The following is a 17,113-nucleotide window of genomic DNA, read 5'->3' on the forward strand; positions in this document are numbered from 1 at the left end:
GTAGTGTATATTTACCTGTACGGACGGTATAATTACATGTCTGTAGTGTATATTTACCTGTACGGACGGTATAATTACTTGTGTGGAGTGTATATTTACCTGTACGGAGGGTATAATTACTTGTCTGTAGTGTATATTTACCTGTACGGAGGGTATAATTACTTGTGTGGAGTGTATATTTACCTGTACGGACGGTATAATTACTTGTCTGTAGTGTATATTTACCTGTACGGACGGTATAATTACTTGTCTGTAGTGTATATTTACCTGTACGGACGGTATAATTACTTGTGTGGAGTGTATATTTACCTGTACGGAGGGTATAATTACTTGTCTGTAGTGTATATTTACCTGTACGGACGGTATAATTACTTGTGTGGAGTGTATATTTACCTGTACGGACGGTATAATTACTTGTCTGTAGTGTATATTTACCTGTACGGAGGGTATAATTACTTGTCTGTAGTGTATATTTACCTGTATGGAGGGTATAATTACTTGTTTGGAGTGTATATTTACCTGTACGGAGGGTATAATTACTTGTCTGTAGTGTATATTTACCTGTACGGAGGGTATAATTACTTGTCTGTAGTGTATATTTACCTGTACGGAGGGTATAATTACTTGTGTGGAGTGTATATTTACCTGTACGGACGGTATAATTACTTGTCTGTAGTGTATATTTACCTGTACGGACGGTATAATTACATGTCTGTAGTGTATATTTACCTGTACGGACGGTATAATTACTTGTCTGTAGTGTATATTTACCTGTACGGAGGGTATAATTACTTGTCTGTAGTGTATATTTACCTGTACGGAGGGTATAATTACTTGTGTGGAGTGTATATTTACCTGTACGGACGGTATAATTACTTGTCTGTAGTGTATATTTACCTGTACGGACGGTATAATTACTTGTCTGTAGTGTATATTTACCTGTACGGAGGGTATAATTACTTGTGTGGAGTGTATATTTACCTGCACGGAGGGTATAATTACTTGTCTGTAGTGTATATTTACCTGTACGGACGGTATAATTACTTGTGTGGAGTGTATATTTACCTGTACGGACGGTATAATTACTTGTCTGTAGTATATATTTACCTGTACGGAAGGTATAATTACTTGTCTGTAGTGTATATTTACCTGTACGGAGGGTATAATTACTTGTGTGGAGTGTATATTTACCTGTACGGAGGGTATAATTACTTGTCTGTAGTTATATTTACCTGTACGGACGGTATAATTACTTGTGTGGAGTGTATATTTACCTGTACGGACGGTATAATTACTTGTCTGTAGTGTATATTTACCTGTACGGACGGTATAATTACTTGTCTGTAGTGTATATTTACCTGTACGGAGGGTATAATTGCTTGTCTGTAGTGTATATTTACCTGTATGGACGGTATAATTACTTGTGTGGAGTGTATATTTACCTGTACGGACGGTATAATTACTTGTCTGTAGTGTATATTTACCTGTACGGAGGGTATAATTACTTGTCTGTAGTGTATATTTACCTGTACGGAGGGTATAATTGCTTGTCTGTAGTGAATATTTACCTGTATGGAGGGTATAATTACTTGTGTGGAGTGTATATTTGCCTGTACGGAGGGTATAATTACTGGTGTAGAGTGTATATTTACCTGTACGGAGGGTATAATAAGTTGTGAGGAGTTCATATATTTACCTGTACCAAATCCCAAGATGATATCAAGAACCCCGTCCTGGTTGACGTCTACTAAGCGGAAGGCAGACTCTGTTATCAATTTAGGAAACCCCATTACCCAAACATCTTCCACACTTAAAGAATCACAGCCAACTACTTCCGGTATATTTGATGATTGAGATTCTATATCCGGTCCATTCTTGTCTTTCGTTTTTTCCGGATGTTTGTTGTATAAATATATTATCATTGTCATTAATGACCCTAGAGATAGCACTATAACTAAAAAACACGTGATGGTTTTTAACTGTTTGCGACATCGACAGTTCGGCGTTCTGCTTTTGACCTTTGGCCTTTGTCGAGGATGCATGAGTGGTTTTGACGCAGATACTTTGTCCATCTTCGGCCCTTCCATAAATACATCATCTTCATCCGAGTAATACTCGCGTTCCCAGTCCTCATAATTGTTATCTACGTCATGATAATTGCTGTCTACGTCATCGTGTGTTGTGTAGCCGTTACGTTTTAAACCTTTCTTGCTGAAAATCACTCTTGTCTCCTCCATTTAGAACGACCTGAAATGAAGCAGAAATTGTATATTTCAACTGCTCCTTTTTTTCACATACATCATAACTTGGTATCTGTTGTCTGTAATATTAGATCTAGGAGTGCTAAGTAGCTTAGAAGACGAAGGCTTCAACTTATGGTACTTTTAAAATCAATATTAATTAAGGGGATGTCGACAATGAAGCGGAGGACGCGTTCTCTTCCGGAACACAGCTTTTTCAGGAGTCTCCGTATAAATCTTTCTTTTATTCATATTTTGCCCTAGTTTTATTAATTTTGAGTTTTAATGATGAGTCCGTCCACATTTTGGTATTTTCTTGCTGTTACCGTATACTTAGCCCTTTCTCTGATGGTGGTGATCATACGGACGGCGAACATACATAATCTGTTAAAACTCCTCCAGTCTAATAATAAGCTGGATCCGAAATCACTACCAGGGGATTTCTCTGACATGGAGTTTTTTCAATTAAATTAGAAACAAACAACATTGCAGACATGTATGAGATAAAAGCAGCGTGTGGCACAATACGTTTAGATATCATTAATGGGAAACAAGGGAATATTTCAAAGCACGGTTATAAACATACCGCGAGCAAAAACACCTAGGTTGTAGGCGTTGTTCTGTGAATGTCGTGCCACTAAAACGACTATTGTCGTTATATTAGGATAACACAAAGTTTTACTATCCAACAAAAAGTGATACGCGAGGCCAAACGTCGAGGTAAAAATCACTTTTAATGAAGGCTAGAATTGCTATATAATTTACTTATCTTAGTCGGGGTAAGTAATTTGACTGTGACGTCATTTTGATGACTAACGTATACTATTTGTAAAACAGATCATGTCCAACCCTATTAGAGGTAATGCTATGATAGGTAAATTCATTGCTGCTAGTTTTTATATCGTTAGCTCGCTCTGAAAACTTTACCCGAGAATCAATGACGAGCCGTATAAGTACGAAATAACTGTATGTTGAGATCTATCTCAATATTTGAAATAAACCTGACTAATTGCAAATTTGCATTGAAAGGTATTATACACTTTAATGCCTTTTGTACTGTTCGTCCAACACTATCTCAATAAATTAGAAAATGTTTATAAATAGTTACATTTATATTACAATGGCTCTGATGTCGACTCGAATGTACCGATCAAAGACTACATTGTATAATGTAAAATCTTATATATTCGTGGGGCGAAATTTTTCCGGTTATAATTTGCTTTCTTTTTTTATCATTTTTTTGTTGACACTTTATTTTATGGTTCAATGAATCAACAACCTATGTATATTTCAACAGTTCGGGGACATTATAACTTCGTGGATTAATAGGGTCCACGAAACTATCGAAAATAAAGCTCCTGAAAGATTGATAGCTTTTACATTGTTGTACAAACGTATTCAATAAGGCACAAGCAAATATTAGCGTATAATCATTTGTTGACATATAAACGCAATTGCTGAAGTAGCACATCACATTAACAGGTATATGAACGCCATATAGAAAAAAGAATCAGCGCATTCATAGTTAAAGACAACGACTATACGAAAATCGCTAAAATTTGTCTACCGCTAGAACATAAACGTTTGCAGTAAATTTTATACATTATCAATGAGAATGTCATCAATCACTTTTATAAGATCAAGATGTACAGATAGAAAAAAATGCTTCACTATGCTGCACTGTGCTGTACCGGCTGTGATCATTTTCACTGTGCTGTACCGGCTGTGATTATTTTCACTAAGTTGTACCGGTTGTGGTTATTTTCACTATGCTGTACCGGCTGTGATTTTTTTCACTGTGCTGTACCGGCTGTGATTATTTTCACTAAGTTGTACCGGCTGTGATTATTTTTACTATGCTGTACCGGATGTGATTATTTTCACTATGCTGTACCGGTTGTGGTTTTTTTCACTAAGTTGTACCGGCTGTGATTATTTTTACTATGCTGTACCGGATGTGATTATTTTCACTAAGTTGTACCGGCTGTGATTATTTTTACTATGCTGTACCGGATGTGATTATTTTCACTATGCTGTACCGGTTGTGGTTTTTTTCACTAAGTTGTACCGGCTGTGATTATTTTTACTATGCTGTACCGGATGTGATTATTTTCACTATGCTGTACCGGTTGTGGTTTTTTTCACTAAGTTGTACCGGCTGTGATTATTTTCACTGTGCTGTACCGGATGTGATTATTTTCACTAACTTGTACCGGTTGTGGTTATTTTCACTATGCTGTACCGGTTGTGGTTTTTTTCACTAAGTTGTACCGGCTGTGATTATTTTTACTATGCTGTACCGGCTGTGATTATTTTCACTATGCTTTACCGGATGTGATTATTTTCACTATGCTGTACCGGATGTGATTATTTTCACTATGCTGTACCGGATGTGATTATTTTCACTGTGCTGTACCGGCTGTGATTATTTTCACTATGCTGTACCGGATGTGATTATTTTCACTATGCTTTACCGGCTGTGATTATTTTCACTATGCTGTACCGGATGTGATTATTTTCACTATGCTTTACCGGCTGTGATTATTTTCACTGTGCTGTACCGGCTGTGATTATTTTCACTATGCTGTACCGGATGTGATTGTTTTCACAACGCTGCTGAAGGCTCCTACATATTGTGAAACTTCATCCATTAAATGGAATTAAATTAATTAGAGAGTGGGTGAAATGAGAACATGCTGTGTTAACATTCTGAGTAGTTTAAGTCCAATAGGTCCATTATTCGTAAACGATTTTGAAGCTTAAAATCTAAAGTAAAAACAGAATACAGATCAGATTTCCTCGATCCTGATGTTAAGTTCACACTTCCAGATTTACATGAAAGGTTATTGTTATTGTGTCTGGAGATAAGGCGTCCAAAATTTAGAGCTTTTGGCCAATCTTCAATAGCCTCTTCTAAAAAGCATTACTTCGGTAAGACTATTTTATTCTTCCACTTTGTACACCACCATCCCCCATTCTACACTGAAGGCATGCCTTCGGTCTCTTGTTATGAGGGCTTTCTTCTCCTAGTAAGATGACCGGCGGAATAAATATATGGTTGTGTACTATACTGAAGCGTATGTCCAGAAAACGTCCACATCAAAGGAGAAATGGGTGACAAAATCTTACTCGAGTTTGATGGTAAGATCTTCCACCATATTGCTGACATACCTATGAGAATTAACTGTGTCCCGCTGTTGGCTGCCTTGTTTCTGTTTTCATACGAGGTTCAATAGATTGAAGTGTTTATCAAATTAGGTCACAAAGACCTTGAAAAGTCGTTTGATTTTAATTTCAGATATATTAATGGCGTCTTGTCTTTAAATAACAAGAAATGTATTGTTGACCTCCATCATATACATCCAGCAGAATCGGAAGTCAAGGACATTATACCAGATAAAGCAACACATCGCTGACACGGAAATAACGTATAGTATTGCTTCTATTGTGAAATAAAGAATGTAGATAGAATATATATTGCTACGTATACATAATTCTTTTTTAAACAGTAATGTTTTCCATGAAGCTTATCATTTGCAATATACTGTTCAGTAATTTGTGATTTACGTGTATTGATTTCCCGCCCACATCAAGACTTATTTCAAATCTCCCTGTCCCACGGGATATGACACGTTACAAAGCCGTGCACTATTCTCTGAGCTGTCCCAGTTGGCATTTGTTGAATAATTTCTAAAACAACATCGGAAATGTCAACTCGGCGATTACACTTACAACTTCATTTATCATTGTGTTTCTCTGGAAACATAAAATCTGCTTCCTATCGGCTCTGCTAAAGAGAATTTCTTATTAATTCATCTGTTTTCACGTGCAAAGGCTCTGCTTGGTGCCATAACGAGGAAGATGATAACAATTTTTTCACTATCGAAAATTATGTTCGATTTTGTCTAAAATGTGCATTTAGCTCGTGGAAACTAGATATTCCTAAAAAGGGCATTTTCATTGATATTTTTCACTAACGATTATTCAGTTTTCATTTTGTTTGTTTGTTTGGTTTTGCTTTCCAATACCTGTATCTCTATGGCAGCTATATATTGTGTCTATCGTATACCAATAGTTGTCCTTTACACTAAACCATGTCAGCGAAGATTACATGTTTGAAATATGTAGATGAATTATCTATTTACGACCACATGCACATTTACACCATGAGAGAGAGAGAGAGAGAGAGAGAGAGAGAGAGAGAGAGAGAGAGAGAGAGAGAGAGAGAGAGAGAGAGAGAGAGAGAGAGAGAGAGAGAGAGAGAGAGAGAGAGAGGGGGGAGGGGTGGAGAGAGATTAAGGGGGGAGAGACAACGATACAGAGAGAGTAAGGCAGACAAACACAGAGGCAGAAAGAGTGGGACAGGCAGAGAGACAGAGACAAACAGACCGAGACACAGACAGACGGACAAAGACAAACAGATTATTTCCTGACACCGACGACAGAGGCTAACTTTGATTACAACTCATTACTTGTACAAACGTTTTTCAATTATTGCCTGAGTGATTTTGAAACTCGTCATTATCGTCCCTACATCCAATCTCGCGGATCTGTAGTTAATGACAAAGTGACGCTCCTGACAGAATGTCGGGTTTTGTCCTTTACCAAGCACTGATAATCGGAAACATTGATCGCATCGTTAAATCAATAAGTATGTGCATTTTATCCCAATTACGTAAAATCTATCCGACGTCGATGGTGACATGCGTTTGAATTCAAGGTTAAATCATGAATTTGAACCTAAAGACTTAACATTCAATCCATATTCAACATTACATACTGTACAATGAAGTTTTCATCCCTGTGGGGTTCAACAGCAATGCTATTGGTTTAATTCAACGCTAAATATTATTAGAACTACTGGCGGGTTTGTACACCTTCCCATCAGGCTTTGTCTATCCTTTTCTACTTTTGTTTCGTGCAGTTTGGATTGACGCAGTCGTAGAATCGCACCACGTGCGCAAAAATATGCGATAGCTATTTCGTCCAACTTTCCTATCGTGCGAACATCGTGCATACATCATGCGCACGTCGCACATCGTGTAACGTTGTGCGATCCCACATCTGTATTTCTATAGCGAGAGATAACTTGTCTATAGGATGTGCTACTGTTTATCAAATCTATCTCAGTAACACTGATGGGTTTGTTTTATAAGATATAATGAAATACCAATGGTCTTTTTTTTATAAAATGATATTGAATGAGATGATTATTATTTATAAGAAATCATATTTTTTTTTACTCTGATGCTGAAAAGAATTATTGGCTTAGTTGATCGTTTATTTACGTCCTGTCAACAGCCAGGATTATTTTAAAATGTACCAGGTTTGGATGAAGGAACGTCGGAGTTCCAGGAGAAAAATCACCAACCTGCGGCCAGTACCGAGCGAATGCGCCACGTAGATTTCAAATCTACGGCCCAGAGGTTGGGGGCTAGCGATAAAGACTCACTGAAACCTTCAACACCTGGCCAACCTAGCCCATAAAATGAATGAGAAAAGCCAAATGACAATTCAGCGCTGAAAAGGCCCTGTAATTGACCTCATTTAAGTAGGCATCTTTTATATGAAAAAAATATTGCCCATAATAACAAAGTTTAATAAGTAAACAAGATGTCCAATGGGCCTGCATTGCCCACCTGGTATACAATGTTCATCAACAATATATAATCGGTGTCCATATCACAAATATGTTGACATATACACAATAAGCATTCAATGTGGGTACATCCAATCAATTTTAACAAGTTTCAACAACAAGAGATTCTATTTTTCTCCTCTGAACAGTGAGAGTTATGATCTGGATTTTACGTAAATGCCAGATTTTGTTTTTCCTCGAAATATTTTTGGGCTTTGACCTAGAAACACCGTTCAACCAAATATCATGGTTCCCCAGACTTTCGGTTTACCAGTAGAAATCTTTTACGTGTTTCAATAAATTCGATTCCTTTGACCTTCAATATGGGTCAAGGTCATTTCCTTCCGCAAACTTTGTGGGGTTATATTCTATGAACCTGACAGCCAACTACCATGCTTATTCGCCTTTTGGTTTGTAAAAAGAAATTGTTTTTAAGGATTTAACAAATTCGATGACCCCTGTGACATCGATTCAGGGTCAAGGTCATTTCTTTTCGCTTCATCCTAGAAATCTGTGACCAAAAACCGTGCTTCTGCGCCTTTTGGTTAGTCAGAAGATGTTATCATTTCTTTTCGCAAGTTTTATCAGGATTCATCCTAGAAACCTATTAACCAAATACGATGCTTTTGCATCGATTGATTAAAAGAAGTTATATAAAGATTTTAACAAATTTGGCCTTTGTGACCTTGAATACAGATCAAGGTAATTCTTTTTGCAAACTTTGTCGGGCTTCATCACAGAAACATACTAGCCAGATGTCAAAATATTTGGTCCATTGATCATTGAGAAGTTGTTTAAAGAGGAAAATAGTTGACGCCGGACGTCTGACGGACGAACGACGGACGAACGACGGACGCCCAGCCACGGCATAAGCTCGTTTGGTCCTTCGGTACATGTGAGCTAACAATACGATATGTTGTTTAATGTTTACGAAAACCAACGAAGAAAACACCTACATATCAACAGGATGAACTGTTTGAAAATATAAACAAAACATGAATAAAGAGACTCTCTGTAAATGTACTAAATGTACCGGAAGATAAAGCGTCTTCCTCTCCGGCAAGAACTTCATGTCAAGTTTGGCCAGTTCGATTAAGTGATGTCAACTTTTCGCATAAGTGACAATTAGTCAAAGCTGTCCGCTCTTGTACGCAAAGTATATTACTCATTTCTACAAAATATATGTAGACTGGCTTTAGAATATAGAGTGTAAATTATTCTCACTATCTCGTACTCCGGGAACAGACCACTTATTTGCATTGTCCTTCGTATTACTCATTTCTATATTGGAAAAATGGATGGAAATTGGCTTTAGAATATAGAGTGTGATTTATTATCACCATATCGTATTCCTGGAACAGACTCAATGTTGCTTTTATTGAGAAATACAAGTGATCAGTAATACCTCCACTGTAAAAGCTCTTCGTCATTAAACATAACATGTATAGTGCTTGGAGAGGTCATTCAACGTTACCTAAGATCCCCTGATCTGAATAGATATTTCTCCGACTCCAACAAAACCGCTGAAACAATCTGCTCCATTTATGTACACTAAGTGGTATCGATTCCATTCTATAGAACGACAAAGACTGCACGCAAAGGACGCTCACTAAAATATCGCTTGAATCTGATTTTTTTTCTTTTTTTTCTATGGGGGCTAATCCAGTTTTATCTATATTTAACATGTGATAATCCATGTTCTTTTTGTCTACAGTGATAATTAAAGAGGTGGTAGAGAGCGACCTAACATAGGAGGTGATTTAATTATAGTTAAGTCGTTACGGACTTCCTGTAATTATTGTCTCGTGAGCGATGTCTGTTGTACGACCAGACTTTTCTTGACCCGCTGTCTCTTACGAGCTGTTACAGCGCATGCTTCCGCTGAGAAATTACAACCAGATATATAATAACTGATCTCTTTAATAGACACGGACTTATCAGAATCACGAAACAAGAAAGCATAATCCAAGTCACAAGAACGTTCCCATAACCCTCTCCCATGAAAATACAGTACTGCTGAGACATCTGACTAGATACAGTTACCAAGCGTGTTTATATGTTAGGGAGATACGTATCAGCTATGGACGTGTTTGTGTTTATATGTTAGGGAGATACGTATCAGCTATGGACGTGTGTGTTTATATGTTAGGGAGATATGTATCAGCTATGGACGTGTGTGTTTATATGTTAGGGAGATACGTATCAGCTATGGACGTGTGTGTTTATATATTAGGGAGATATGTATCAGCTATGTACGTGTGTGTTTATATGTCAGGGAGATATGTATCAGCTATAGACGTGAGTGTTTATATATTAGGGAGATATGTATCAGCTATGGACGTGTGTGTTTATATATTAGGGAGATATGTATCAGCTATGGACGTGTGTGTTTATATATTAGGGAGATACGTATCAGCTATGGACATGTGTGATTATATATTAGGGAGATACGTTTCGGCTATGGACGTGTGTGTTTATATGTCAGGGAGATACGTATTAGCTATGGACGTGTGTGTTTATATGTCAGGGAGATATGTATCAGCTATATACGTGAGTGTTTATATATTAGGGAGATATGTATCAGCTATGGACGTGTGTGTTTATATGTTAGGGAGATATGTATCAGCTATGGACGTGTGTGTTTATATGTTAGGGAGATATGTATCAGCTATGGACGTGTGTGTTTATAAGTTAGGGAGATATGTATCAGCTATGGACGTGTGTGTTTATATGTTAGGGAGATACGTATCAGCTATGGACGTGTGTGTTTATATGTTAGGGAGATATGTACCAGCTATGGACGTGTGTGTTTATATGTTAGGGAGATATGTATCAGCTATGGACGTGTGTGTTTATAAGTTAGGGAGATATGTATCAGCTATGGACGTGTGTGTTTATATATTAGAGAGGTATGTACCAGCTATGGACTATGGACGTGTGTGTTTGTGTTTATGTATCAGCTATGGACGTGTGTGTTTATATATTAGGGAGATACGTATCAGCTATGGACGTGTGTGTTTATATATTAGGGAGATATGTATCAGCTATGGACGTGTTTGTGTTTATGTATCAGGGAGATACGTATCAGCTATGGACGTGTGTGTTTATATATTAGGGAGATATGTATCAGCTATGGACGTGTGTGTTTATATGTTAGGGAGATATGTATCAGCTATGGACGTGTGTATGTTTATATATTAGAGAGGTATGTACCAGCTATGGACGTGTGTGTTTATATGTTAGGGAGATATGTATCAGCTATGGACGTGTTTGTGTTTATATATTAGGGAGATACGTATCAGCTATGGACGTGTGTGTTTATATGTTAGGGAGATATGTATCAGCTATGGACGTGTGTGTTTATATATTAGGGAGATATGTATCAGTATCAGCTATATGGACGTGTTGGACGTGTGTGTTAGGGAGATATTCAGGGAGATACGTATCAGCTATGGACGTGTGTGTTTATATGTTAGAGAGATATGTATCAGCTATGGACGTGTGTGTTTATATGTTAGGGAGATATGTATCAGCTATGGACGTGTGTGTTTATATGTTAGGGAGATATGTATCAGCTATGGACGTGTGTGTTTGTATGTTAGGGAGATACGTATCAGCTATGGACGTGTGTGTTTATATGTTAGGGAGATATGTATCAGCTATGGACGTGTGTGTTTATATATTAGGGAGATATGTATCAGCTATGGACGTGTTTGTGTTTATGTATCAGGGAGATATGTATCAGCTATGGAGGTGTGTTTTTATATGTCAAGAAGATATGTATCAAGTAGTTATATATGTGAATTCGGCTTGGCGGTATCGATCCTCTCGCGCTCTAACTAACGCTTCTGGCTGTAAAACTAATCCTTATCAAGCGAATGTTTGAGTGTCATATGGATCAAATATACAGTAGGATTCAATAGAATATTATTGGAAATAAATCAAAACCATTTCCAGCGACTTCCAACGGCGCATTCTTTGCGTTCCGAAATTAGGAAAAAGTGATTTTCAAATCTTTCTAGTAAACAACATAAATCTGATCATATTTCTAAAATACGGCATGTTCTTGTTTTCTGTGCTTTCGGAATCCTTTGCTATGAAAGCTCATTCTAAAGAAAACGCTACACAATTTAAATCGATTTCAATATACGGATTTGAAGTCCCTTTTATCTGTATTCAAACATAAAATGCAACGGCTTGTTAACTTTACTATCGTTACCGTTGAATCACTAAACAGTTAACCTTAAATACAAACAGCCTAACGTCCATTTTTTTAATCGACCGATATTCCTGTTTTCGTGTAATACTTCAATTAATTTGTTTCTTGGCCACACACAATTCATAACAAATAACAATTTTGGGTCGAGAACCTTTTAAGTAAACAGTTAAAAGTCATAAAATAACTGCTACAACAAAATTCTGTTGAATGGCCTCTACTTATTTAGATTATTGTAGCTTTACGTCCTATCAACAGCCATGGCTATTTATGGACGAGCCAGGATTCAGTGGAGGCAGGTTTAGGTGGCGGAGGAAAACCAGAAATTTCCGGAGAAGAAGCAATGCCCTGCGGCCAGTATCTGACGACTGCAACATGTAGGTCTGTATTTGAATTTAATATGTAGTTGGTTTGCCGCTAGCTAAATACAATCAATACGATCGGAGTTGCTCCGGATAATAGTCAGCAGTAGTTGGTTTGGGTTTTATATTGTTTAACGTCCTATCGGAGGCTTATATTACAGGCGTTTTACTCTGGCCAGTTATTTCGTACCGTTTATTGTATATCTTATGTATCATGGTGGATACATCCAAGGGACCGAAACAGAAACCTCCATTTAAGTTACATATAAGGTATATTCCATGTGTATCCGTCTCTCTACAAAAACAACACCTGGTTTGTTGTCTAATGGGGTTTAACGTTGTCGCAACAGTCAGTATCATAAAGTTACGAGTGTCATATGGGACCTCACGGGTGGAAAATAAAGCACAGAACGAAAGAACAGGCAGGATAGAAAGAAGATGTCTTCAATGCGGGATGGGGCAGCAGATCGTTTGTAGTCTCTCTTCCACGCGTCGTTTGTACGAATAACCAACCACCCGCCTCGTTGTCCCCGCATATTGATTTCCAGGAAGACGCGCGAGCTGTTAGTAAAATTTAGCAGTTTTTTCTAGTTTTTAATGGTAGAAAAAAGGGATATCGTATCCACAGTTCTGTATGAAGTACGGGTAATAATGAATTACATCAAATATTTTACGTCCTGGTCTCGATATAAAGGTCCTACCACGCCAATGAGATGTGTATAACGCGATGTGGAATTTCAGAATCACATTTGTGATACTACAAATAAGACGACCATAAAGTTGCGTTAGAGATAAGTATTCTGGAAATTTATCATCGTTGTAGCGCGTGACACAGTCAATATCAACGAAAACAAATAAAGACGTACTATACTTACAATTAAATATTTAAAAAAAAAAACAACTTAAATACACACAAGTTGTATTGAAATACAATGCTACAAGTTCTGAGGCACAATGGGCTTGTAGAAATAAATACCAGGCATTGTTATGTGATCTGTGCGAATAAAAAAGGTAGAATATCACAGAAAAAGGCTTGCATTATTTGATACCGTATAAACATTGACCAATAGCCTTGATTTCGTCTCAGTGGCGGACAGAATACTTCCAATATTACCGTGAGAGATATTGATTGGGTGGCGGTCGATAGATATCTCCCGCAAATAACGTTATAAAGACTGCATAACCTATCTTACATGTACTACGGTAGTATCGTCTCCATACTTACCTACTAACGCCGGTATCCTTATAAATCCATCTATATCTGCTGAGGATATTTTTAACACGACTGATGTTCTGCACACTATTTCAGTCAAAATTCCTAATCCTTATCATGCAAGCGTTTGTTTTGTTACCAGGTGAAGTCTCGGCACCGATGTTGAATGACGAGAGTTGGGTATTGACATTATCGGCAAACATTGGCGTGTGGAGTTTCCAGTAAGGAAAGCGTGCTGGATCATCGATCGAAGGTGGGCGGGAGTCATTTGCGTGACAAAACGAATCCACACGGACTCTTCATTCCTGCTTCAGCTGTTGTGTTGAATGACGAATTATGTCCGACATAGCTGTTATCTCGGAATTATAACCATTAGGTGTAAAGGTTAATGCTTACGACCGGATAACATAAGATCTAATCCTTGTGAAACAATAAAACATATTATTAACAAAGGGAATACTGAAGGCAATATTAAGTAGGAATCAACGACTAGCACAGCATCGTAGCCACATGGGGATTTAGAGTATTGTAGAGAAGACATGTGCGTGAATAGCACCTTTCAATAAATTAGATACAATATCGTCACATATCATGGCTTTTAAAATGCTCGTGCTTTTACAGTTGCAGGAACTGTTGAAGCTGAAATTATTTATAATACGTCTAGTGGTTAAGCAAAGAGAGAGAGAATCACATTCAATCAAATCCCTATTTTACTTTTTTGCAATTAAGAGATGTCATCTTTGCTTAATTTCTTATTGCCATATATGAGTAAATCTAATTAAATTCTCAAAGAGAGATTGTAACTGTCTTATTAATAGATTTCGATTATGAATGTATGGGGGACAAACATCAAAATAGTAATAAAAGTCTCCACATGGGTTGCTGCATCTACATTCAGCTGTATTACCTTTTGCTCTGAAAATGCGTAATCAAGAGATCTGGCAGGATTTCTCAAACGGAAATGAAGTATGTTTAAATTACGTAAATCCCAAACCTAAAAGCATTTGTCATGTATTATTTCTGTCTTACTGATAATTGATTTAAATGTATCGAGAGAATGAGAATTCCTTATAGAAATATCTATGTCATACCACTTTTTTGTTGTTGATGAGAAAAAGAATTTTGCACGCTTAAGAGATAACCTGAAGTTCTAGTGATTGGAAACCATTTGAGAATTAAATATTTATGTTAAGATTAAATTTCAACGCTCAAACAATCAACGATTTAATTGTTTCATTATTTCTAATGACCTCTAACGAAACAAAATAGAAACAATGTCGTGAAAGTTTCGATATCATGTAATTTCCCTTTTCAGTTGAAAAAAAATATCCCAAATGAGGTTTCGATCCAAGCACCTTTGGAGACGAGAGCGAAGAGCTTACCGCTGTGCTATCGTTACGTTACACAAACTGAAAATTTGGAATCTTATTAAGTATGTAGTTTACTCGATCTATTGAATATATTATGTGTTTGTTTGTGTGGAATACTAAACATGTGTCAAGAAAAACAAAGATGACAATGATGTGGTCAGAACATTAATGATTGATTATGCTTAAAAAATTCAAATATCTCCATATCAACAAGCACTGCACCCCTACTCTTACGCTAAAAATCACCCAAATGATATACATTACACAAGTCTGATCTCTTATTGAGGAAACAAAGTATCTATTCGCTATTTTTTTTCTGTAAGCGTATGTTAAATGTCGTACGACAGATGACCTGTTTTACACTGTAAGATGACGCCAGCAGTATATGTTTCACATTGTCTATGATTAATGTATAGTACAAAAGTTCCTCTTGGAATCAAACAATGATTACTGGTCATATATCATTCAATGAAAAAAAACAAGTTCATTGTAACATTTTACTACGTTGCGATGATAAAACCTTGAAAAAAGTGAAAAGGTAATAGGTAAGTCCGCTTTTCTCGATATTCCAATCACCAGCAAATTAAAATCGAATTCATCTAGTCCGTGTTGATTACTTACATAATAAGTAGATCGTGATCAAGCGTTAATCGAAAATATCGGGAAAATCCAATTTGCATATTTAAATAACTCATTTAAACATGTTGTCAAATTTGGACATAGTGACGTTTCAAAACCTCCTTTCTTTAAAGCAAAGACACGCCCACCGTCCTACCTTTGGTGCATTTCTTATATTGGTGTCATGACGTCGTCTATGTGGTTTTAGAGTCATTTGCATACATGGTGCTGTTTCACTTAAAGTTCAATGCAACGAATAAAATCAAACTGTTCGGACGTATTCATATTTAAAATAACCAACTACGTAGCAATATTTTCGCGAAAAAACTGAAATATGGTGAGCTTTTGAAGCTATCATTCTCTGGTGTTGCGGATCTCTTTCACATACGTTCTATATACGTTACCTATCTCGTGATACCTAACGATAGCATGTAAAAACAATGAAATAAAATCAGTTAAACGGAGGTAAAGGTCGAAATTCATCACCACAATTTACAAAATGCAATGCTTGACATTAGTTCACTGTCTGATTTCATTGGTATTCTGAAATGAGTGCATTTCAAATAAATAGATTTGAAACACCGCGATTAAGATTTGCCCTGTTGTATATATACAGAATAAAAGAGCGTGTTTAACATGTCTTCAGGTAGAAGCCAAGTTGATTTTCCTTTCAAGCATGGGTTGTCACATGAACAAAGCTCCGTAAAAGAGTGCTCCGCTTGTGCCCAACCCTAATCGCTTCTATAAATGCGATCGTGCCATATGCGGTACGGTATACGGAGGTTTTGTACATCGTGTCTTTATTTCATGGTATTTATGAATGAATATCTGTTATTGTCTACGCAAAAAGTTTATTTATTTGAAGATGTGTAATTACAAAAGGTTCAGTCTTTAATTTGTTTATTTAACTTTTTAACAATTGTTGTAAATTGCATCCTGTCGATATTATGTATGATCTAGGGCCCCTTAGTATGGATGTTAAGGTTATATAATTCAGATTGGTCTATATAAACATGTTAGATATAACCTCGAGAAATAGGCGATCATGACAGGTACTTGTTTTCAGCTAATACAAATAGACTTCTTGGACGGTGGAAGAAAGTTTCGAACAAAATGTAATAATGCAATTTATATCAAATGATATCTTATGTTGAGAGAGACAGAGAGACAGAGAGACAGAGAGAGACAGACAGAGAGAGAGAGAGACAGAGAGAGAGGGGGGAGGGAGAGGGAGAGAGATAGACGGAGAGGGACAGGGAGAGGAAGAGGGAGAGAGAAAGGGGGAGAGAGAGGGAGAGGCAGACAGAGACAGAGACAGATAGAGAGAGAAAACACAAAAAAAAAAAAAAAAACCAAACAAACAAACAAAATCGGCATTATTATCAACATAAAAATCACTGCATGACATTCTAAGCTAGACTTTAAACACTAATCCTATCATCAAAACTGATATAAA

The 17,113-nt window shown here is 36.9% G+C and overlaps 1 protein-coding gene across 2 annotated transcripts in view; it reads right to left on the reverse strand.

The window, feature by feature from the left end:
* LOC132559243 (uncharacterized) overlaps nt 1–17,113 on the reverse strand; it is a 32,320-nt gene that overhangs the window by 10,369 nt on the left and 4,838 nt on the right. For both annotated transcript variants that reach the window (XM_060223860.1, XM_060223859.1), the window contains exon 2: nt 1,697–2,247. In XM_060223860.1, coding sequence (XP_060079843.1) covers nt 1,697–2,237 — 541 coding nt within the window. In that variant the 5' untranslated portion in view covers nt 2,238–2,247. The remainder of the gene's footprint in view (nt 1–1,696; nt 2,248–17,113) is intronic.

Source organism: Ylistrum balloti, unplaced genomic scaffold (genome assembly GCF_031769215.1).
Source record: "Ylistrum balloti isolate Yb309-2 unplaced genomic scaffold, AGI_CSIRO_Ybal_v1 Utg370882, whole genome shotgun sequence".
Classification (NCBI taxonomy): domain Eukaryota; kingdom Metazoa; phylum Mollusca; class Bivalvia; order Pectinida; family Pectinidae; genus Ylistrum; species Ylistrum balloti.